Source organism: Micromonas commoda, chromosome 4, assembly GCF_000090985.2.
Source record: "Micromonas commoda chromosome 4, complete sequence".
In the NCBI taxonomy this organism is placed as follows: domain Eukaryota; kingdom Viridiplantae; phylum Chlorophyta; class Mamiellophyceae; order Mamiellales; family Mamiellaceae; genus Micromonas; species Micromonas commoda.
The window spans coordinates 1,120,701-1,143,497 of record NC_013041.1 but is presented as its reverse complement, the minus strand read 5'-3'; the positions used below and the strand labels follow the sequence as shown (position 1 = coordinate 1,143,497).

Below are 22,797 nucleotides of genomic sequence, written 5' to 3'. Positions count from 1 at the left end.
CGCGCATCACAAAGCGCTACCGCGGACCCGTAAGGTTCGTGAGAGACACTAAGCGAGGAAATGGCGTCTTCGCACGCCGCGGCGCTATCCAGCGCTCGCGGTGCCGGGACCCCAACCGCCTTTCTCGCGGACCCGCTTCGACGCAGCAGCATCAATCGGGTTAATCGCGATGGCCGAGTCGCCCGCGCCGGTGGCTTCGCGACCGGCGCGCACCGCTCGGCTCTTCGCGCACAGCTCCGTGGAAGGCTCTCTCGCCCGAACCGCACGGCGGGGCGGGGCGTCATGCCCGTGGAGGCGAAGCATTCCGCCGTTCCGGAGGCGAAGGTGCGCGCGATCTTCCGGGTTTTTCTTCTCCCTCAGTTGTTAGTCCCTGCCAACGAACTTTGAGCGCGCGCGGGAGGGGGCGCGGAGATCGCGTCCTTCGAACGCGCCCCGAGCCCCGCGCGACGCGACATTTCGCCCCATTATGCCGTTCCGGCCGTCATCGCGCACGCGAGCGACCGCGCCGTGCCCCGAACGCGACCGCTGACCCCGCCGCCGCCCCCGTCCCCCCCCCCACCCCGCGTGACAAACGCAGGGCCTCTTCGACCCGGGAAATGATCGCGACGCGTGCGGCGTCGGCTTCGTCGGGGAACTCTCCAAGACGCCGTCCCGCCAGAACGTCACGCAGGCGCTCGAAATGCTCGTCCGCATGACCCACCGCGGCGCGTGCGGCTGCGAGGAGAACACCGGCGACGGCGCCGGCATCCTCGCCTCCATCCCCCACGACTTTTTCCAGCAAAAGTGCGCCTTCGATCTGCCCCCCGCGGGTGACTACGGCCTCGGCATGTTCTACCTCCCCAAGGACGACCCAGCCGCCCGGGGCGTGTGCGTCAAGGCTGTCGAGGCGGCCTGCGCCGAGCTCGGTTTCGACGTCCTGGGATGGAGGGACGTTCCCACGGATTCGGCCGCGGCGGATCTGGGCGAATCCGCGCTCGCCACGGAGCCCGACGTGGCGCAGCTGTTCGTGGCGCCCAGGGATGGCGATCGATCCGCGATTCCCCTCGAGACTAGGCTGTACGTGCTCCGCCGTCTGGCGACGGTGCGCACCAAGCAGGCGCGCGGCGCCCCCGCGGACGACGTCCTCGACGATTTTTTCGTCTGCTCCCTGAGCTCGAGGACCGTGGTGTACAAGGGGCAGCTCAAGCCCGACCAGGTCATGCCCTACTTTTCCGACCTTCAGGACGAGTCGTTCACCGCGTACCTGTCCTTAGTGCACAGCCGCTTCTCCACGAACACGTTCCCGAGCTGGGACCGCGCGCAGCCGCTGCACATGATGGGGCACAACGGCGAGATCAACACCCTGAAGGGCAACTCCAACTGGATGCTGGCGCGCGAGGGTCTCATCGACGTCACCGAGAAGCTCGGCGTCTCCGAGGCGCTTCAAGCCGAGCTCGCGCCCACCATCGAGGGCGGCCTCTCGGATTCCGGCGCCTTCGACGCGGTCCTCGAGCTGCTCGTCAAGGGCGGCGGCAGGAGTCTGGCTGAGGCTATGATGCTCATGATCCCCGAGGCTTGGCAGAACAACCCGCACATGGACCCCGCTCGACGCGCCTTCTACGAGTTTCACTCCGCGGTGATGGAACCGTGGGACGGCCCTGCGCTCGTCACCTTCACCGACGGCGTGCAGGTCGGGGCCACCCTCGATCGCAACGGCCTCAGGCCCGGGCGGTTTTACCTCACCAAAACCGGCCGCATCGTCATGGCGTCCGAGGTTGGCGTCGTGGACATCCCGCCGGAAGAAATCGAGCAGAAGGGCCGGCTCCGACCGGGAAACATCCTTCTCGTGGACTTCGATAAGGGCACCATCCTGCAAGACGCGGACATGAAGGCGAAGATCGCCGCCAAGCGCCCTTACGCCGACTGGGTAAAGAACCAGGTGATTGAACTCGACCACCTCGTCGCAGATGCCGGCGCGGTGGCCAAGCCGGCCATCAGCGGCGCCCGCGACGAAGCCGATGGCGTCATCGGTCTCCTCGCGCCCCTGCGCGCCGCCGGGTTCACGCGCGAGGCGCTCGACATGATCCTGCTCCCCATGATTGGCACCGGGTCCGAGGCGTTGGGTTCTATGGGCAACGACGCGCCCCTCGCGGTGATGTCCGAGATTCCCAAGCTCACCTACGAGTACTTCAAGCAGATGTTCGCGCAGGTGACCAACCCGCCGATCGATCCCATCCGCGAGGAGGTGGTGACGTCGCTCGAGTGCATGGTGGGTCCCGAGGGCGACCTCGTGACCACGCAGGAGTCCTCCGCGCACAGGCTGAGGCTAAGGTCCCCGCTGCTCACCGTCGAGCAGATGGAGGCGATCAAGTCCATGGACCACATGGGCTGGACCAGTCGCGTCCTTGACGCCACCTACGACGTCAATGAGGGCACCGCGGGGCTCGAGAGGACGCTCGACAGGCTCGCATTGGAGGCTTCCGCAGCCGTGGCGGATGGCGTCGCTTGCGTGGTCATCTCCGATCGCGCTCAGGGACCAAGCCGAGTCGCCGTGTCCTCCCTCCTCTCGTGCGGAGCCGTGCACCACCACCTCGTGCAGAAGCTCGAGCGCACGCGCGTCGCCATCCTGCTCGACAGCGCCGAGGCGAGGGACGTGCACCACTTTTGCACCCTGACGGGATTCGGAGCTGACGGCGTGTGCCCTTACCTCGCCATAGAGGCTGTCGGCATGCTCCGCGAGGATAACCTCGTGCCCAACGCCCCGGGCTCCGACTCACCCGCGCCGATCGAGAAGCTCGTCGACAACTACTTCCACGCCGTTGAGCACGGAATGCTCAAGGTGTTCGCGAAGATGGGAATCTCCACCTTGGCGTCCTACAAGGGGGCGCAGATTTTTGAGGCGCTGGGGCTCAACTCTGACGTAGTCGCCAAGTGCTTCAAGGGGACCGTGTCTCGCGTGGAGGGCGTCGGGTTCGATCAGCTCGCCGCAGACGCGCTCGCCATGCACCACATGGGCTTCCCCGCGCGCGAGGCCGCGCCCGACGGCAAGGCTGAGACGGCGACTCTTCGCAACGCCGGCGAGTACCACTGGCGCGGGGAGAAGGACGGGGTGCCCACGGAGCGACACCTCAACGACCCCAAGGCTATCCAGCACCTGCAGGCTGCGTCGAGGCAAAATTCGCCGGATGAGTACCGAAAGTACGCGGACATCACCGACGAGCTCAACAAGGGGTGCAACCTCAGAGGTATGATCACGTTCAAGTCTGATCGGGAGCCCGTGCCCGTCGACCAGGTTGAGCCCGCGAGCAACATCGTCAAGAGGTTCTGCACCGGGGCCATGTCCTACGGTTCCATCTCCCTGGAGGCGCACAGCACCCTGGCGCGCGCGATGAACCGCCTCGGCGGCAAGTCCAACACCGGCGAGGGCGGCGAAAACCCGCGGCGACTCGTCCCCCAGGCGGACGGCTCCCAAAACCCCGAGCGGTCCGCGATCAAGCAGGTTGCCTCTGGTCGATTCGGCGTCACCGCTTACTACCTCTCAAACTCCGACGAGATTCAGATCAAGATGGCGCAGGGCGCCAAGCCCGGCGAGGGCGGTGAGCTCCCCGGAACCAAGGTCCAGGGCGACATCGCGGTGACCCGCATGTCCACCCCGGGCGTCGGGCTCATCTCCCCGCCGCCGCACCACGACATCTACTCCATCGAGGACCTCGCGCAGCTGATTCACGACTGCAAGAACAGCAACCCGAGCGCGCGGGTCAGCGTCAAGCTCGTGTCCGAGAACGGCGTCGGCACCATCGCCGCGGGCGTGGTCAAGGGAAAGGCTGACCACGTTCTCATCTCCGGCCACGACGGCGGCACGGGCGCGTCGCGATGGACCGGGATCAAGAGCGCGGGGCTCCCCTGGGAGCTCGGTCTCGCCGAGACGCAGCAGACGCTGGTGGCCAACGACCTCCGCGGCCGCACCGTGCTTCAGACGGACGGGCAGCTCAAGACGGGCCGCGATCTCCTCGTCGCGACCCTGCTGGGCGCCGAGGAGTGGGGGCTCTCCACCGCGCCGCTGATGACGATGGGGTGCATCATGATGCGCAAGTGCCACAAGAACACCTGCCCCGTCGGAATCGCCACGCAGGATGAGGAGCTCCGAGCCAAATTCGCCGGACACGAGGACGACGTCGTCAACTTCTTCTTCCTCCTCGCCGAGGACCTTCGAGGCCACATGGCTGCCATGGGGTACACCTCCGTTGACGAACTCATCGGCCGAAGCGATTTGCTCATCCCCGACGCGGAGGTTCTCGGCTCCCGCGATAAGCTCCACGGCATCGACCTCTCCAAGATCCTCACGCCGTCCGCGTCCATCCGACCCGGCGCCGCGGTTCGCAACGTCACCGTCCAGGACCACGGCCTGGAACTGGCCCTCGACAAGACGCTCATCGAGGTTGCCAAACCGGCGATTGAGAAGGGCGAGAAGGTGACTTTCGCGGGTGCCGTGTCGAACGTTAACCGCACCGTCGGCTGCATGCTCTCGCACGAGGTGACCAAGAAGTACGCCGCGGCGGGACTTCCCGACGGGACCATCGACATCAAGCTCGAGGGCAGCGCGGGCCAATCCCTCGGCGCGTTCATGTGCAAGGGCATCACCATTGAGGTCACCGGCGACGCCAACGATTACGTCGGCAAGGGCCTCAGCGGCGGCCACATCGTCGTCAAGCCCCCCGACTCGGCCACCTTTAACGCGCACGAGTCCATCGTCATCGGCAACGTCGCGCTCTACGGAGCCACCGCGGGCAAGGCGTTCTTCCGCGGGGTGGCTGCCGAGCGCTTCTGCGTCCGCAACTCGGGCGCTCAGGCTGTGGTCGAGGGCGTGGGCGACCACGGGTGCGAGTACATGACGGGTGGGTACGTCGTGATCCTCGGGCCCACCGGCCGCAACTTCGCCGCGGGAATGTCCGGCGGGATCGCCTACGTGTACGACCCGCACGGCGCGTTCCCGAACAACTGCAACCGCGGCGAGGTGGACCTGTACGAGATTGAGGACGCGGAGGATTCCGAGATTGTCCTCGGGCTCGTCGGCGAGCACCAGGCGAGGACGGGGTCCACCGTCGCCGCCGAGATCCTCGCCGACTGGTCGAAGGCCAAGTCCAAGTTCGTCAAGGTTTACCCCAGGGACTACAAGAAGGTCATGGAGGCGAAGAAGGCGAAGGAGGCCAACGAGCGCGAGGAGGCTGAACTCAAGGCGCAGAAGATTGACGACGCCTTTGCAAAGCTCAAGTCGATGTCGTCCGTCGCCGATAAGGAGCTCTCCAGCAACATCGTGGTGTCCAGGCCCACGCAGCTGGACGCGCCGTCCAAGGTTCGCGGGTTCGTCGAGTACGAGCGCGAGGCGCTGGGCTACCGCGACGCGACGGAGCGCCTGAAGGACTGGAAGGAGGTTCACAGGCACGACCCGGCGGATGCCATCAAGCCCCTGCTGTCCACCCAATCCGCGCGTTGCATGGACTGCGGCACCCCGTTCTGCCACCAGACCCACACGGGTTGCCCGCTCGGTAACAAGATCCCCGAGTGGAACGAGCTCGTGCACCAGGGCCGGTGGAGGGACGCGCTCGATCGGCTCCACGAGACGAACAACTTTCCAGAGTTTACCGGCCGCGTGTGCCCGGCGCCGTGCGAGGGCTCGTGCACCCTGGGCATCATCGAGAACCCGGTGACGATCAAGTCCATCGAGTGCACCATCGTCGACCGCGGGTTCGACGAGGGCTGGATCGTCCCCAAGCCCCCGGTCAAGCGCACCGGCAAGAAGGTGGCCGTCATCGGGTCCGGCCCCGCGGGTCTCGCCGCCGCGGACCAGCTCAACAAGGCTGGCCACCTCGTCACCGTCTACGAACGCGCCGACCGCGCCGGGGGCTTGATGATGTACGGCGTCCCCAACATGAAAGCCGACAAGATGGAGATTGTCCAGCGACGCGTCGACCTCCTCGCCGCCGAGGGCATCGTCTTCGTCACCAACGCGCACATCGGCACGGAGGGTCACCCCAGCATTCACGACATTCGCGACGAGTGCGACGCCGTGGTGTTGGCGTGCGGCGCCACGAAGCCGAGGGACCTCCCGGTGGAGGGCCGCGACCTCGAGGGCGTACACTTCGCCATGGAGTTTCTTCACGCGAACACGAAGAGCCTCCTGGACTCCAACCTGAGCGACGGTAACTACATCGACGCCGAGGGCAAGAGCGTGGTGGTCATCGGCGGCGGTGACACGGGCACCGACTGCATCGGCACCTCGCTCAGGCACGGGTGCAAGAGCGTCGTCAACTTTGAGCTCATGACCAAACCACCCGACGTACGCGCGCCCGGGAACGAGTGGCCCCAGTGGCCCCGCATCTTCCGAGTCGACTACGGTCACGAGGAGGCGACCGTCCGAGACGGCAAAGACCCGAGGACCTACGAGGTGCTCACCAAGGAGTTCATCCCCAAGGCGGATGGCTCGGGCAAAATCGCCGGGGTGAAGACGGTTGGCGTTCGGTGGGTCAAGGACGAGGCCACCGGCCGGATGAACTTCGAGGAGGTGGAGGGCAGCGAGAAGGTGTGGGAGGCCGACCTCGTGCTCCTCGCCATGGGTTTCCTCGGCCCGGAGCAGACTTTGGTGGAGAAGCTCGGTCTGGACGTGGACCAGCGGAGCAACTTCAAGGCTGAGTTTGGCGAGTTTGAGACGTCCGTGCCCGGGGTTTTCGCCGCGGGCGACTGCCGGCGCGGGCAGTCGCTCGTGGTCTGGGCCATCTCCGAGGGCAGAGGCGCGGCTGCCAAGGTCGACGCCTATCTCATGGGCGCTGACGCGACCCTCGGTGCTTTCGACGCGAGCGGCGCGGCGGACGGCAAGCCCCTCCCCGCGCGTTGAGCGGGTGCATAGTGTATATCTGCCTTGAGTAATTGTTTTTTTATTTAATTCAAGCCTCTGCGAGGAACTGTTGGGCTCTACGCGCACTTCATGCGAACGGCGTTTCCCGGGTCGTCGGTATCGAATACGATGATGTGCGGGGCTTCCGCTCGAAAATCGTTTCCGACGCTCACCACCGTGCATCGATCCCTCGTGGAAGCACCAACACGCGTGCTCTCCGCTTCTTCTTCTTCGGGTTTGCGCTTCATCGTCGCGATGTGTTCTTTGAACATTCCATCGTGCTGATCGACGCTCTCGTGGATGTGTCCGTGGAAAGTCGCCATCGGTGTGTACCTCTCTATGGCCGCCCTGAGTGCGACGCTGCCCACTCTCTCGCCCCTACTCGTGAGATCCCCAACCGTGTGACGCGGCGGGCAGTGCACGAACCAAATGCCAGGCGCCTCGCGTCGTCCGTCGTCTCTGAGCGCTTCATCCAGCGCCGTCTCGATGGATCGGTCCTGCCCGTCCCACCCGTCCCACCCAGGTTTGGCACTCAACCGTTTCCGTTTTACGCATCCAGGCTCGTGCCCTGATGACACGAAACCGTCCAGGCTTGCGCCGGGTTCGAGCTGCTGTTCCTCCTGCCACCTCCAATCCTTCCTCTCCCAGTCCTTCTTGCGATGACTCGATATTGGCACGAGAGACAGGGCCAGGGCAGGGACGCCGGGACCACCACCTGTGGATCGCAAGGTAAAAATCTGCCCTTCGCCGTCGATGATCATCACTTTAGGCGAGTCTTGAGGAAACTCGTTGCATTCATCGTCACAGTTGGCTCTGCCAACCGAAGGAAGTTTGTCCAGAGTCCCCCCGGGTTGGAAGTGATGCTTCCAATCCGAGTTCCCGGGCATGATGTACACTGTCGTCCGGTGTGCCTCAAGCAGCGGCATCATCTCCTCCACGAACCACTGTTCCTGACGATCGAACCCCTCCTGCATGTGCGTGAGACAGTCGGCATGGTCCCAGGCGATGGATCCGTCGTTGTTGTGCGGCAAGATGTCTCGGATCCTTTTCTTGTCGCTCAGGTGTCCCCACCCGCGGCCACGAGGACCGAGGTCGCCACCCAGCACCACTGTCTCGCAATCTTGCTCCGTGGCGCAACGTAAGATCCTCCTCAGATGGTCTGTGCTCCCATGGATGTCAGCGCTGAAGCAGACCTTCATCCCCACATCCGCCCTTGACAGTGGCTTCCGGCAAATTTTCTTGGACGGGACGACATCAACCAGCCAAGCGCGTGGATAACAAAAAGTTGAAGCGCGTCCAACCTCACTTTAGGTCAAGCGCTCCCGACGCCCAGCTCGACCCGTCGTCCCATCCCGCGGGCGCGCAAACATGGAGCTCCTCGCACTCGTGCTAAACTGTGGAATGAGCAGCGATGATCTCGCCTCCACCCTCGAAAAGCTCAGGGAGCAGTCCAAAAGCATCGGCGCGCACAAGAAAAGGCAACTCTTCTGGGACTGCTACACGAAGATGGCTTCCAAGGCGAACAACCTCGCGGACGGAACGTTCTGCTTCTTCAAGTACAGCGCGGACACGTCAAAGGACGACACGGAGGGCGACGTCGAGGTGGTGGAGCTCACCAAGCGACAAAAGGGTATGGTGAACGGCGGTGGCGTCGAGTTAATGGGACCCCGGTTCAAGCCTCCCGAGGATCCATCCTCGAAGACGGTGGCGTACGCGTGGATGGAGGGCGCGGCGCAGACGGCGTGGGACGATCTGATGCACGGTGAGCCGTGCATCTATATCACCCCCGAGTCCGTGTGGGTGGGTACCCGGCACAAGCGCGCCCTGTGCAAGGCGACCGGGTCGCCGCTCAAGACGGTGAAGGATGTCGAGAAGCTGGTGGCGGAGCTCAAGCCGGATGCGCCGCTCCGCTCCGTCTCTTTCCACGGAAACGAGCCGCCCGCCGTGAACGCGTACAACACCTTCCTCGCGGGTTCGTTCAAGCTCGACGGACCGCTGCCGGCGACGATAGGTTCGGTCAACACGACGTCCACCAACGAGATGTACGACTACTTCGCGCAGAGGAAAAACATGAGCAACATTGACGAGGCAAACAAGTTGATCTCTCAGATGCTGGCGGACGTTGGGAAGGGTCTGACGCCGCTCATATGCGCGAGCAGCACGAAGGAGGCGTCAGTAGCGTACAAGAGCGCGCTGATGAAGAAGATTTACCTGCACGAGAGCATGAAGAAGTTCATCGCCAAGGCGAAGGAGGACGGGCAGGTTGAGGTGTGCGTGATCAAGGGGGAGGACGAGTCGAAGATGGGGGCGTTTGCCCAGTACGGGAAGCTCGTGTTCGAGATGTTCTACAGGTGCGATCTCACCACGATGGGTGCGTGAACGTCATCGGGGTCGAACGCCCGCGAGTCATCGTTCTATTCGTGATGCGCCGCCGTCGTTGTAATCCCCGTCTGGCGTGACTTGACTTTTCCTCGTCGTCGTTCTCGCTCTCTTGTCGTTTCGCTCATTTCATCTTCACCTGGTCCGCCTCTGGGGGATACCACGCCGTCTTCGCGAACCCTTCCTTCCCCTCGGGGTACTTCTTGTACCGCCCGTAGTCCACGTCGTGAGTGTACGACAGGCACTGCGGATCGGGCGGCTCTGTCTCCGGGGGCACGTCCCTCCACCTGTACGCCCGAGAACTCCTGTATAGGCTGGAGTGGTTCCAGATTATCAGGTTGAGGCGTTCGCCGCTCTCCAGGTCGTCCGCGCCGTGCCTGTGCGCGCCCAGGTGCACCACGCATCTGCCCTTGGCGTGGTGATAGACGAGGCTGCGCTTGCGGTGCGAGGGCCCGCCGAGGACACCGCAGAACTGCAGCCCGGCGCCCGAGAACTCCTTTCCGAGGCAGACGTTGAAGGTCACGTCGCTGTCGTCGGTGTGCATGTCAAGCCCCAGGTCCGCCCCCTCCGAGTACTGGACTATAAACGAGTGGTGGCCGTCGAGGCAGCCGCCGCCCTGAGCCGGAAACAGCGCCTCGGCGACCGGCGAAAGCACCCGCGCCTGCAGCGCGTCCATGGCTTGTTCCATCCCAATCTCGTTGAGTATGAGCCCGTAGTTGTTCATGCTGTTCGGGCGAGCCACGGGCAGCCCGCTGGCCTGAAAGTGCGCCGCCTCGTCCATAAGCGCGTCGCAGTAGGCGTCGTTCAGCAGCGGGAACGCGAAGATCCCCGGCGCGACCTCCTCGCAGAGCTCCCTCGCCCTCCCCGGCGTCAGCCGCCCCTCCGATCCCTCCCGCGCCGCGGCGAGCACCGCTGGATGCAGCCACTCGTCCACGCCCGTCGGGTCGAACAACGACGCGCGCTTCCTGCCCGCGGCACCCGTGCCGCGCTCGTACGACGCGATGACGCGCTCTCGCTCCCTGTTAGCGTCGGACGTTTTCCGCCACTCCGCGAGCAGGTGCCTTCGCCGGTTGTTCACCCTGTCGTCATCCGGGGGGCCCGGCAGCCTGCACGGAACCGAGAAGAAGCGTCGCGTCGCGTCCAGAATACCTTCCAAAGTGTACGTCACCGATTTGACCACCTCGTCGCCGGTCGCCGGGTCCACAGTGCGCTCCACGGAGGTTGGGGGCAGGTTTTCCGGGTGAAAGAACACGCCCGCCACCTCCCTGTCGCCGTCGACGAGTAAGTGGTGGCACTTGGACAACACGTGCACGTCGGGCGGCGCGTTGGGGTACGCCGCGGCGAAGGTGAGCCTGACGACGTATCCTTTGGATTCATCGTACCCCGACCCTTCGTCGCCCCTGATCCTGACGTGCACGTGCCACGGACCGAGCGCCTTTCCCTCCGGGTTGACGGAGAGCTCGCACTTTTGCCGTTCGTCCTCGCGCACGACGTACGGCGCGGGCGTGGGGTCCGAGATTGAGTCCACCCCCCTCGGGAGGCCCTCGGGGAGGCGCCGAAGGGTGGATATCTCGTCGCAGAGGAGCGCCAGCGCGCGTGGCGCGGCGACGGGATCGTCCTCGACCGCGTTCGCGCGCTTCTCCGCCGGAAGCGCTCCCATGTGTTGTCGAAAGGTTGCCGTCGCAAGAGGAGGGTGCGCGAGCGGATCTGGGGCGGACGCGGGTAGTATCGGAGAGGTGCCGGGGACGTGAGGCGGAGGTCGAAGGCGTCGCGGATGCGAGGTGGACGCGATGCGACCCACCAGTCCGCGCGTCGCCCTGACGGCGACCCTGAGCATGCAGGAGTGAACGCCGGACTCTCACATGGGGTGCCTCGTTGTTAATATTCGTCCTCTCCGAGCACGTCGCGGCGCACAATTCAGCACCATGGGGGCGGAAGACGGCTCAGCCCCGGCTGAGGCGGGGGAGGATCCCCCACCCCCGCCCAGGCCCGGACGAATGGGCGCGTGCGAGGTTTGCGACGAGGCTCCCCCCGCCAAGTACCGCTGCCCCGCGTGCGCCGTCGCCACCTGCTCGCTGGCGTGCTCCAAGCTGCACAAGACGCGCGGCGGCGGATGCTCGGGCAAGCGCGACCGCGCCGCGTTCAAGGACATCCGAGAGTTTACCGACGCCGACGTCATCAACGACTACAGGTTCTTGGAGGAGGCGCTGCTGGAGAAGGACCGCGTGAAGCGGTGGAGGCCCGAGTACACGCCGGGCACGGAGGCGGCGCAGCGATCGGAACGACCGCCCGCGTCCGCTAAGATCGTCGCGACCCTGACGCGCGAGGCGAGGGCGCGAGGCGTCGAGCTGTTCTGCATGCCCGACGGCATGGCGCGCCGCGTCGCGAACACCACGTTCTTCGACCGCCGACGGAACGTCATGCGGTGGAGGGTCGAGTGGACCTTCCACGCGGCCGGGGAGGGGACGAACGATGATGGGGGCGACGAGAAGTGTGGGATGTTGATCGAACCGGCAGCCACCGCCGAGGACGCCGAGCTCGACGAATCCACGACGCTGCTCGACGCCCTTCGCGTGCACCTCGCGCCCGGGCCGGGGCGCGCGTCGAGGCTGCATCGACTCAGACGGTTCGTGGACGCGATGAAGGGGGAAGACCCTGAGGGATTGACGACTCTCGCGGTTCACATGGAGAAGGAGGGATGCCCGGCGAACGACAGGAGGCACTACCGCCTGGACGCGGGGAAGACCCTGAGGGAGTGCCTGGAGGGTAAGCGGGTGGTGGAGTTTCCCCGGCTGCACGTCACAGTGCTGCCGGAGGACGAGGGAAAGTTCAGGGAGCCCGACGCGTGACGAGTCCGGGGGTCCGAGTGGAGTTGCGATTGAGTAAAACTTTTTAATAGTCGAGACTACGCCACGGCGACCACCTTGACGACGGACGTGGTCCCAACCTTTTGGATGACCACCACCTGGTCCCCCTTGCTCAGCTCCCCCCTGGCCTTGCCCCGCGCGAACACCACGTTGAGAAGCGCGTTGGGGTCCGAGTTGATCGGGTTCGCCAGGAGCGGCACGAGGCCGCGGTGGAGCAAACCTTGCCTGGCGGCCCTCTCCCCCTCCAACACCCATTGAATGCTGTTCTGCAGGATCCTCGGGATGACCAGCGAGACGATGGGCATGTTCGGCCTGTACTTACTCACCAGCTGCGCGGTGTGTCCCGTGCGCGTGAACACGATGATCATCGACGCGCCAACCTTGGACGCGGCTCGCACCGCGGACGACGCCAGCGCCTCAGCCTGAGACAACAACCCGCTCTCCACCATCGCCGGCGGGAGCTGCATCTGGTAGTGGTTCTCGTGGTCGAACACGTTCTCCGCCTGCCTGCAGATCCGCTTGACCGTCTCCACCGCCTTTGGCGCGAACTGCCCGCGCAAGGTCTCCGCGCCGAGCATGATGGCGTCGGCGCCGTCCAACACGGCGTTTGCCACATCCGTCGCCTCCGCCCTCGTCGGCCTCGGCGTCTCCGTCATGGTGTCGACGACGCGCGTGATGACCGCGGGTTTGCCGCCGCTGTTGCACTTGTGCAGCACCATCTTCTGGGAGAGGAACACCTTCTCCGGGGGCATGTCCAGGCCGAGGTTGCCGCGCGAGAGGATGACGCCGTCGGACGCCTCGACGATGGCGTCGATGTGCGTGAGCGCGGAGAGGCGCTCAACCTTGGCCACGATGCTCACGCCCTCGCCGCCGACCGACCTCACGAACTCCCTGCACTCGTACACCGCCTGCGCGTTGGGCGTGAACGACAGCGAGATGAAGTCGATCTGGTTCGGCACCGCCCAGTGCTCGATGACGTGCCTGTCCCACTCGCTCAGCGTGGGCAGGTCGTCGCCCTTGTTGCTCACCTGCACGGTGAGCAGCACCCCGCCCAGCCGCGCGGTGTTCTTGCACGTGCAGTAGATGTGCCCAGCCTTGGCGTCCACCTCGTCCACCTTCAGGTACACGGACGACGTCTCGCTGCCGGTGAAGAGGTACTGGCCCACGAACACGTCGTCGCCCGCCTCGACGAAGTGGACCAAGTCGGGGTTGTTCACCGGGAGAAACTCGCTGGACGCAGGGACGGTGAGGTCGGTGGTGAGGGTGACCCTGTTGCCCTGCTCGAGCGCCACCTTGGCCTTTGGGGCGCGAGGGTCGAAGGAGGAGACGTCCTGGGGCGCCAGCTGGACGCCGATTTCGGGCCCGCGCGTGTCCAGCATCGTCGCGCAGAGGATCTTGGTCTGCTTCATCGCCTCCCTCAGGTTGTTCAGCGTGTGCGTGTGGTACTCCATGCTGCCCCACGAGAAGTCGAAGCGAGCGGTGGTCATGCCCGCCTCGAGCAGCGCGACGAGCTCGGGGACCGTGCGAGACTTCACGCCGACGGTGCAGATCACCTTGGTGAGCGCGTTGGAGGAGGACGGGTCGTCGGATTCCTGCGTCGAGACGGCGAGGGGCGAGGGGCGGATTCAGTAAAAAGCGACCTGTAATTGGCATCCACCGCGCATAATTGGCGCGGGTCATCGCGGTCGGGGGCGCACCTGGAGGATGGAGGACAGGCCGCGGAGGTCCTCATCCTGCCCGAGCTTCTTCTGCACGAGGTTCGCGGACGAATCGTACCGCGTCAGGTCGATGTACGACATGACGACCGTGCGCTTTGGTCAGTGAGATCGCCCTCGCGCTTGGCGGGACGATATTTCTCCCGACGCGTTTGGCTCGGGGAGATCCTCCGCCAACAACAACCGTGTGGAGCGAGGTCCGGTTTCGAAATATTCCTCGGGGGTAGGTGGTAAAGTCAAACTAATTGCGCGTGCACGAACCTCGCATTACCCATTTGCAATTGCCGACCGAGATTTTACCTAGTTTCTCAATAAAAGATTACACTTGATTTTGCCCCGTCCTGACTCGACTGGACCTCGACTGCCACGCAAAAGATGTTGTCTGGCCGTACCCGCGCCACAACGTAACGCAAGCGCCTGAGCTCGCCAGCGGCTGAACACGACCGGACTCGAGCCGCCGCGAGACGCGCCGGACGCGCTTGCGGCGCTGGCGGTGGCATCTCTCGAGTCGGAGCCCACAGGATCCGCCCGTCCCATCCGCGACCGGGTGACGTCAGTGGAGCGGCAGAGCTCAACAGCCCCTTGCCTGCTCCGGGGCGATGAGCGTGCTCAAAGGTCTCCTGACGGCGCGGGAGGGGAGCTATTTCAAGACCGAGCAGGAGGATGAGCTCCAGGTGTACCGTCGCCGACGCATCAAGGAGGGTGCCATCAAACCGGAGCCGCGAATCGAGGGCGAAGGCAGAGGTTTCATCAGCTCCGAGAAGCTGGCGGAAATTCACGCGCAGGAAGCGAGGTTGTCCGCCCCGCCCGGAGTTTCCAGACAGCAGATGTCGTCGCTGCTGCCGTCCACGTCGACGAAAGGTGGGTACCAGATTCAGAGGGGAATGGACGGCACTTATAAGGTGCCCTCGCTGCGGCATGCGCGATGGAGCGGACTGAACTTGAAGGACATGGAACACGGGATACCCCCGCTGCCAGAGGAGGCCCTCGCCTCGTCGCGGCACAAGGCCATGATGGACAAGACGCTGCTGGTCGGCACCCGCGCGTTCATGTACGGGTCCTTACTCGCCGCCGGGGGCATCGCGGGTGTGACCGCGCTCACGGCGTCGTACTGCGATATACACTCGACGAACGACTTGAGAAGGTTCATGATTCGACACCTCGGGCCGTCGGTGGACTCGATGAAGGCTTCGCTGGTGCCGTGGAAGACTTACTTCAAGCAGCTCGACATGAGCAAATACGTTAGCAAGGATAGCATCAAGTAGCGCTTAGTAGTACGTTTAGACGACCGATGACAACCATGTAAGTTAAACGAATCACCGCATTTGTGTTAGCCCAGCTGGCCGACAAAGAGGAACCAGATCGCGGTGCTCAGCGCACCCGTCGCCACCCCCTTCTCGAGGTTATCCGCCCACCACACCCCGCTGTGCGGCATGGGCAGCCCCGATATCTTCTCGCGCACGCCGTACAAACCGAACGCGTAGAGCGCGTACACGACGGTGAGCAACACGAGAAAGATTCGCCCGTAGATGTTCAGGTCGGGCTCGTGCTTCCTGTGGAACCCGGCAAAATCCGCGGCGAGGATCTCGTCGCACCTCTTGTCGATCGCCTCGAGCTCCTTCAGGGTTTTCTTCGCGCTCGGATCCTCCTTCCGCACCTTGTCGCGGATCGCCTGCGCGTATCGCTTGAACATGACGGCGACGTCGAACTTATCTTCGCACTCGAGCATGATCCTCGCGCTCAGCCCGCGGCGAATCTTGACGACGCCCTCGAACACCTTGCCGTTGTCGTAGCACTCCGCCATGGTGGCGATGGCCATGACCTGGGGGATGGCGCAGAACCTGAAGACGTCCACGTTCTTCAGGCGGGTCATGTACTCCAGGGAATCGGTCGCGTGCGTTAGACCGTTGGTGATGAGCTCGTTCATGCACGCGACGGCGGCGGCGCGATTCTCGGGCTCCTTGAACGCGTCCAGCGTCTTCCCGTGCTTGCTCCAGATGCACTTGGGCCAGAACATCCTCGGCGCGGGCTCCTCCATGATGTCCTCCAGGTAATCGCGGATGATGTTAGTCTTCTGGAGGAAGAGCCCCATGGCGTTGGAGAGATCCTCCATCTCCGCGAATCGCTTATCCTCGAGCATGGAGTTTGCCCACAGGTTCGAGAGGCCGATGCCGACCAAGCCGGCGACGTAGTGGCAGTACTCGTCCCAGTCCTCCAGGGTGACGACCTCGCGCTTGATGAAGTTGCTCATCCCCGCGCCCATTCGCTTGGTGATATCGGCGATGACGTCCTGGTACTCCTTCTTCAGCGAGAGGAACACCGCGGTGACCTTGGGGTACTCGTCCATGAGAACTTTGTAGTGCTTCTCGCCGCACGGGTAGACGTACTCCGGGTCGTAAATCTTCTTCCAGAATATCTCCAGCTCCGCGCACTTGGGCTTATCCGGGATGCTCATGTCGTCCTCGACGGTGTCCAGCGCGCGGAGCACGAGGTAGAAGACGCACACCGCGTCCTGCAGCTCGTGCGGCAGCTGCTGGATGACGATCGCGAACGACCTGGACACGAGGTTGAGCATGTGGTAGCAGAACCGGAGGTTGGGTTCCTTCGGCAGCTTCTTCGCCTGGTCCGCCATGCATTTCACCCGGTACAGCGGGAGGATGTCCCCGGGGTGCTTCAGGATGAGCGAGAGCGCGCCCATGGCGAACTCAGTCGGCGCGCTTCAAACAAAAATCGGCAGCGATGGAACCGCGGATCGATCGGCGCTGACCAATCGGCGCGCGCGACAGCTGCGACGGACGTACGGCGGGCCGAGGGCGGGGGGAAGGAGATAGGAGGTCGACGCGGTGGAGGTACCGGCCGCGGTGACTCGCTCGCGCGCGGCGAACTGTGCGGGGCCGCGGTCGGAGCCGACGGTTGGCTGGATCTGCTCCCGCCCGCGAAGACAGGAAGCGCGCTGTGGCTCGACTTTTTTATCTCTCCAGTCCAGACTGGCGCGCTGTGAGACGTTCATCCTCACCCCGACGAGAGGGAAGATCGAATGCCGATCTGATGAGTGAGACTCCGAGCCTCTTCATCAGTGCTTCGCTTTTTCGTCAACCGACCCATCCCGGTCGGCAAAGACTGATCCGCCCAGTCTATGAAGCCATACGCCCAAAACGCTCTCATCGGGACACGTCGCCTCTTCGGGAAAAAAACTCGCCGAGCCCTTCCGTGTTTGGCCAATCAAATGACCGGGATTCGATTCTGTTCGGGGCTCGATGCGAAAGATTCGGGGGAGACTGGGAGTTTTTTGTATGGCGCTCAGTCACGAGTTGTGCGCCACTCAGATCTTAAATATCTCGCGCCCACCTGGCTGGCTTGATGGCCAGAAACACCTTCGCTGCCGGTGTAGCTTACCCCCTTTTGACGCCGGGAACCATTCTTGCCTCGCGCCCCGCGTGCGTCGCAACAACCGCACACCACCCCAAAATGGCTTCGGCCGCTGCCCTCGCGGGCGCTCTCAACCGCATCGCGGTCTCCGCCAAGCCCACGGCGAAGAAGACCAATGTCGTCGCGAAGAAGGTGCGTCTCCGACGCGCGACACATCGCCCCATTCGGTCCAGGGGTATCGGATTTCTTCCACTGCGGATACGTCGCGTCGACGTCACCTTCGCCGGATGCGTTCGGGGCTTAGATGCGCGCGTCTGGGGCGAAGTCGATGCGCGAGGGCTCTCTCGATGCGTGTACCGTCGATGCATCGATTTTCGGGGCGCGTCGCGATCGCGCGTGGCGACCGAAACGTCACGATCGCGCGCCACCCGCTCTCATCTCGTTGGTGGTTGGTGAATGCCAGGGGTTTTCTTCGCCGCGCCGATCCTAACCCCTATCCTCCCCTCCCCGCCCTCACGATCCAGGCTTTCAACGCCCGCGCGCTTCGCTCCGGCCCTCGTGATCTCACGGTACGTTTCCGATTCACCGCGCGCTAAAACCCCCTGGGGGGAACGCGTCCAGGCGACGATACCGCCCCCCGGGGTCCCCCCACCTGCCACTTGTCCTGTGACAAAACCAGAGCCGATGGTGTTCGGGCGGAAGATATCCCCAGGATACGCTTTTCAGCCGCCGCGGTGCGCGGGAGCCGCGCGCGCTCTCGTGGACTTCGCGGCTCGACAACGCGCGAAACGGACGCGATACGGCGTTCCCCCCGCGTTTTCGTCGCGCGATCTCCGCCGGATGCGCGCGCGGCGCCCCAAGTCGCGCGGCCTTCGGGAGCACCATCTCCCGAGACTGCGATACGGCTGTGAAAGTTCAGTCCCTGCCCCGACCGGAGAAAAAAAACACGATCGTCCTCTGACCATCCGTCCTCCCACCCCCCGCTCCGAACGCAACAGATCATGAACGTCGCGACCGGTCCCAAGGGTCCCATGTCCAAGACGGAGGAGTCCGACGAGGACAAGCTCCTGGCGGACCAGGGCGCCGGCGGCATGTTCACCAACGTCGACCCCTCGGTTCGCCGCATCGTCCCCGATGCCAAGGGCCGCACCGTCGTCAAGGTTGTCTACGTCGTCCTCGAGTCCCAGTACCAGTCCGCGCTCTCCGCCGCGGTCAACTCCCTCAACGCTAACAACCCCAAGGTGTGCTTCGAGGTGTCCGGCTACCTCCTCGAGGAGCTCCGCGACGCCAAGAACCTCGCCATGATGAAGGAGGACGTCGAGAACGCCAACATCTTCATCGGCTCGCTCATCTTCATCGAGGAGCTCGCCGAGAAGATCGTCGAGGTGGTCCAGCCCCTCCGCGAGAAGCTCGACGCGTGCCTCATCTTCCCCTCGATGCCCGCGGTGATGAGGCTCAACAAGCTCGGCACCTTCTCCATGGCGCAGCTCGGCCAGTCCAAGTCTGCCATCGCGTCCTTCATGAAGAAGAAGAAGGAGTCCGGCGGCTTCGAGGAGGGCATGCTCAAGCTCGTGCGCACCCTCCCCAAGGTGCTCAAGTACCTACCCTCCGACAAGGCCCAGGACGCCCGCAACTTCATGAACTCCCTGCAGTACTGGCTCGGCGGCAGCTCGGACAACCTCGAGAACTTCCTCCTCATGATCTCCAAGGCGTACGTTCCCGCGCTCAAGGACATGGAGATGGAGATTGCCGAGCCCGAGACGTTCCCCGACATCGGCATCTGGCACCCCACCGCGCCCACCATGTACGAGGACCTCAAGGAGTACCTCAACTGGTACGACACCCGCAAGGACATGACCTTCGCCAAGGATGCCCCCGTCGTCGGCCTCGTCCTCCAGCGCTCGCACCTCGTCACCGGCGACGAGGGCCACTACGCGGGCATGGTGATGGAGCTCGAGTCCCGCGGCGCCAAGGTGGTGCCCGTGTTCGCGGGCGGCCTCGACTTCTCCGTCCCGGTCGAGCGCTTCTTCTTCGACCCCATCACCAAGGGTGCCTTTGTCGACACCGTCCTGTCCCTCACCGGCTTCGCGCTCGTCGGCGGTCCCGCTCGCCAGGACCACCCCAAGGCTATCGACTCCCTCAAGAAGCTCAACGTGCCCTACATGGTGACCGTGCCCCTGTCCTTCCAGACCACCGAAGAGTGGACCGATTCCACCCTCGGCCTTCACCCCGTGCAGGTTGCGCTCCAGGTTGCGCTTCCCGAGCTCGACGGCGGCCTCGAGCCCATCATCTTCTCCGGCCGCGACTCCAAGACTGGCAAGTCGCACTCCCTCCAGGATCGCGCCTCACAGATCGCCGCGCGCGCCATGAAGTGGGCCAACCTCCGCAAGAAGAAGAACGTGGATAAGAAGCTAGCCATCACCGTCTTCTCCTTCCCCCCTGACAAGGGCAACGTCGGCACCGCCGCGTACCTCAACGTGTTTGGCTCCATCTACCGCGTGCTCCAGGGCCTCAAGAAGGAGGGCTACAACGTCGGTAACCTGCCCAAGACCGAGGAGGACCTCATCAACTCCGTCCTCAACGACAAGGAGGCCAAGTTCGCCTCGCCCGACATGAACATCGAGTACAAGATGTCCGTCAAGGAGTACGAGAAGCTCTGCATCTACCAGGAGGACCTTCACGAGAACTGGGGCCCTCCCCCCGGCAACCTCAACTCCGACGGCCAGAACCTCCTCGTGTACGGCAAGAAGTTCGGCAACGTCTTCATCGGCGTCCAGCCCACTTTTGGCTACGAGGGCGATCCCATGCGCCTCCTCTTCTCCAAGTCCGCCTCGCCCCACCACGGTTTCGCGGCGTACTACACCTACATCGAGGAGGTTTTCGGTGCCGACGCCGTGCTCCACTTTGGCACCCACGGCTCCCTGGAGTTCATGCCCGGTAAGCAGGTTGGCATGTCCGGCGATTGCTACCCCGATCACCTCATCGGCAGCACCCCGAACATCTACTACTACGCCGCCAACAACCCTTCCGAGGCTACCATCGCCAAGCGCCGCTCCTACGCCAACACGATCTCCTACCTGACCCCGCCCGCCGAGAACGCCGGTCTGTACAAGGGTCTCAAGGAGCTCAAGGAGCTCATCGCGTCTTACCAGGGCCTGAAGGACTCCGGCCGCGGCGCGTCCATCGTCAACTCCATCGTCACCACCGCGATCCAGTGCAACCTCGACAAGGACATTAAGGAGCTCCCCACCGAGGAGGAGGACGCCAAGGATTTCGACCAGGACAAGCGCGACATGATCGTCGGTAAGGTTTACCAGAAGCTGATGGAGATCGAGTCCCGCCTCCTCCCCTGCGGCCTCCACGTCGTCGGCTGCCCCCCCTCCGCGGAGGAGGCTGTCGCCACCCTCGTCAACATCGCCGGCATCGACCGCGAGGATGAGGAGATTCTCGCGCTTCCCCAGCTCCTCGCCCAATCCGTCGGCGACGACATCGAGCGCATCTACCGCGCCAACGACGAGGGCAAGCTCGCCGAGGTGCAGCTCCTTCAGGACATCACCGAGGCGTCCCGCGCGATGATCCGCACCTTTGTCTCCCGCGCGTCCGACCCCTCGGGCCGCCTCGCCGCCAACGCACTCGGCGCCCTCGGCAACATGTTCGGCGGCGCCGCCGTCGCGGTGCCCTGGGGCGAGTCCCTCAAGTCCACCAAGTTCAAGGACATCGACGTCGTCGCCACTCGCAAGCTCTTCGACTACCTCCGCTTCTGCCTCGAGCAGATCGTCAAGGATAACGAGCTCGGCGCCCTCGTCGAGGCTCTCGACGGCCAGTACGTCCTCCCCGGCCCCGGCGGTGACCCCATCCGCAACCCCAAGGTTCTCCCCACCGGCAAGAACATCCACGCGCTCGACCCCCAGGCGATCCCCACCTCCGCCGCGCTCGCCTCCGCCAAGGTTGTTGTCGATCGCCTCATCGAGCGCCAGCGCGTCGAGAACAACGGAGTCTACCCTGAGTCCATCGCGCTCGTGCTCTGGGGTACCGACAACATCAAGACCTACGGCGAGTCCCTCGCGCAGGTGATGCTCATGGTCGGCGTCCGCCCCATGCCCGACGCCCTCGGCCGCGTGAACAAGCTCGAGCTCATCTCCCTCGAGGAGCTCGGCCGCCCCCGCATCGACGTCGTCGTCAACTGCTCCGGTGTCTTCCGCGACCTCTTCGTCAACCAGATGAACCTTCTCGACCGCGCTGTCAAGCTCGCCGCCGAGCAGGACGAGCCCCACGAGATGAACTTCGTGCGCAAGCACGCCGTCGAGCAGGCTGAGGAGCTCGGCCTCTCCATCCGCGAGGCTGCCACCCGCATCTTCTCCAACGCGTCCGGTTCCTACTCTTCCAACGTGAACCTCGCCGTCGAGAACTCCTCGTGGAACGATGAGTCCCAGCTCCAGGATATGTACCTCAACCGCAAGTCCTTCGCGTTCAACTCGGACACCCCCGGCGCGGGCATGGAGACCAAGACCGACATCTTCAAGTCTGCCCTCTCCAAGGTTGACGTCACCTTCCAGAACCTCGACTCGTCCGAGATTTCCCTCACCGACGTGTCGCACTACTTTGACTCTGACCCCACCAAGCTTGTCGCCGGCGTGCGCAAGGATGGTAAGATGCCCTCGTCCTTCATCGCGGACACCACCACCGCGAACGCCCAGGTGCGCTCTCTCTCCGAGACTGTGCGCCTGGACTCCCGCACCAAGCTGCTCAACCCCAAGTGGTACGAGGGCATGCTCGCTTCGGGCTACGAGGGCACGCGCGAGATTCAGAAGCGCCTCAACAACACCCTCGGCTGGTCCGCCACCTCCGGTCAGGTGGACAACTGGGTGTACGAGGATGCCAACGACGTGTACATGAAGGATCCCGAGATGCAGAAGAGGCTTATGGAGTCCAACCCCAACTCCTTCCGCAAGATGGTTGCCAACTTCCTGGAGGCGAACGGGCGCGGTTACTGGGAGACTTCGGAGGAGAACATCGAGCGCCTTCGCAACCTCTACATGGAGGTCGAGGACCGCATCGAGGGTGTCGAGAACTAAATTGGTTCTCCACGGCACCCGGGTTCTTCGCCCGGTCACATTTTTGCAGCATCGCGTAGCCAAATTGGACGTCACACATGAACTGCCATTCTTTCAATACCCTCGTGCTCCGAGCCACATCAAGCCAGGCGGGGGGCGACTTTTAATAGTCCGCAGCCCGGCGTAGCACGGGGAGGGATATTCTGTGTGCTTGTGTACACTCTTTTCAAAAACATTGCAACTTTTAATTTCAAACCAAAAAACTTACCAAATGACGTCGTGTCGTGTCGCGCCCTCCTCTCTCGTGTCGCCCGCCGTCTTGGACATTATCTTGTCCACCCACAAAATCGCCACATCATCTTTGGTGGTGGATATTCTGTCCAGAGAAAAACGCCCACAAGAGCCCACAACGGCGACGCACTTGTCAGCGTGTAACGTCGCTCACGCATCGTCCGGGAGGCTTTCAGAACTCTCGCGTGCGTGGATACTCAATTCGCGTCGTTGGATACGTCTCAACCCCCGGCGAATCTCCCCGGGATAGC

The 22,797-nt window shown here is 64.0% G+C and overlaps 9 protein-coding genes across 9 annotated transcripts; 5 read left to right on the top strand and 4 right to left on the bottom strand.

Moving 5' to 3' along the window:
* Window positions 1–282: 282 nt before the first annotated feature.
* Window positions 283–6,938, top strand: GLT (glutamate synthase; the record flags this gene model as incomplete). Its single annotated transcript, XM_002501809.1, has 2 exons — window positions 283–324; window positions 578–6,938. The coding sequence occupies 2 exons, from the start codon at window positions 283–285 to the stop codon at window positions 6,869–6,871; spliced, it is 6,336 nt and encodes a 2,111-aa protein (XP_002501855.1). The 3' UTR covers window positions 6,872–6,938.
* Window positions 6,939–6,948: 10 nt separating this feature from the next.
* On the bottom strand, window positions 6,949–8,070 carry MICPUN_58028 (predicted protein; the record flags this gene model as incomplete). The annotated part of the gene is made up of 1 exon (XM_002501413.1): window positions 6,949–8,070. One exon carries the CDS (start codon window positions 8,068–8,070, stop codon window positions 6,949–6,951), a length of 1,122 nt encoding a protein of 373 aa, XP_002501459.1.
* Window positions 8,071–8,239: 169 nt separating this feature from the next.
* Window positions 8,240–9,250, top strand: MICPUN_58027 (predicted protein; the record flags this gene model as incomplete). Its single annotated transcript, XM_002501808.1, has 1 exon — window positions 8,240–9,250. One exon carries the CDS (start codon window positions 8,240–8,242, stop codon window positions 9,248–9,250), a length of 1,011 nt encoding a protein of 336 aa, XP_002501854.1.
* Window positions 9,251–9,563: 313 nt separating this feature from the next.
* On the bottom strand, window positions 9,564–10,076 carry MICPUN_76393 (predicted protein; the record flags this gene model as incomplete). The annotated part of the gene is made up of 1 exon (XM_002501412.1): window positions 9,564–10,076. A coding segment is annotated over one exon (513 nt), but the record flags the coding sequence as incomplete, so codon positions are not given.
* Window positions 10,077–11,175: 1,099 nt separating this feature from the next.
* Window positions 11,176–12,099, top strand: MICPUN_100159 (predicted protein; the record flags this gene model as incomplete). The annotated part of the gene is made up of 1 exon (XM_002501807.1): window positions 11,176–12,099. The coding sequence occupies one exon, from the start codon at window positions 11,176–11,178 to the stop codon at window positions 12,097–12,099; it is 924 nt and encodes a 307-aa protein (XP_002501853.1).
* Window positions 12,100–12,155: 56 nt separating this feature from the next.
* Window positions 12,156–13,916, bottom strand: MICPUN_100158 (predicted protein; the record flags this gene model as incomplete). The annotated part of the gene is made up of 2 exons (XM_002501411.1): window positions 12,156–13,709; window positions 13,815–13,916. 2 exons carry the CDS (start codon window positions 13,914–13,916, stop codon window positions 12,156–12,158), a joined length of 1,656 nt encoding a protein of 551 aa, XP_002501457.1.
* Window positions 13,917–14,431: 515 nt separating this feature from the next.
* MICPUN_58023 (predicted protein) lies at window positions 14,432–15,097 on the top strand (the record flags this gene model as incomplete). Its single annotated transcript, XM_002501806.1, has 1 exon — window positions 14,432–15,097. The coding sequence occupies one exon, from the start codon at window positions 14,432–14,434 to the stop codon at window positions 15,095–15,097; it is 666 nt and encodes a 221-aa protein (XP_002501852.1).
* A 5-nt stretch (window positions 15,098–15,102) lies between these two features.
* Window positions 15,103–16,671, bottom strand: MICPUN_108133 (predicted protein). The gene has a single exon (XM_002501410.1). The coding sequence runs from the start codon at window positions 16,528–16,530 to the stop codon at window positions 15,163–15,165; it is 1,368 nt and encodes a 455-aa protein (XP_002501456.1). The 5' UTR covers window positions 16,531–16,671; the 3' UTR covers window positions 15,103–15,162.
* A 1,621-nt stretch (window positions 16,672–18,292) lies between these two features.
* On the top strand, window positions 18,293–22,529 carry CHLH1 (magnesium-chelatase subunit chlH chloroplast precursor; the record flags this gene model as incomplete). The annotated part of the gene is made up of 1 exon (XM_002501805.1): window positions 18,293–22,529. The coding sequence occupies one exon, from the start codon at window positions 18,293–18,295 to the stop codon at window positions 22,274–22,276; it is 3,984 nt and encodes a 1,327-aa protein (XP_002501851.1). The 3' UTR covers window positions 22,277–22,529.
* Window positions 22,530–22,797: the final 268 nt, after the last annotated feature.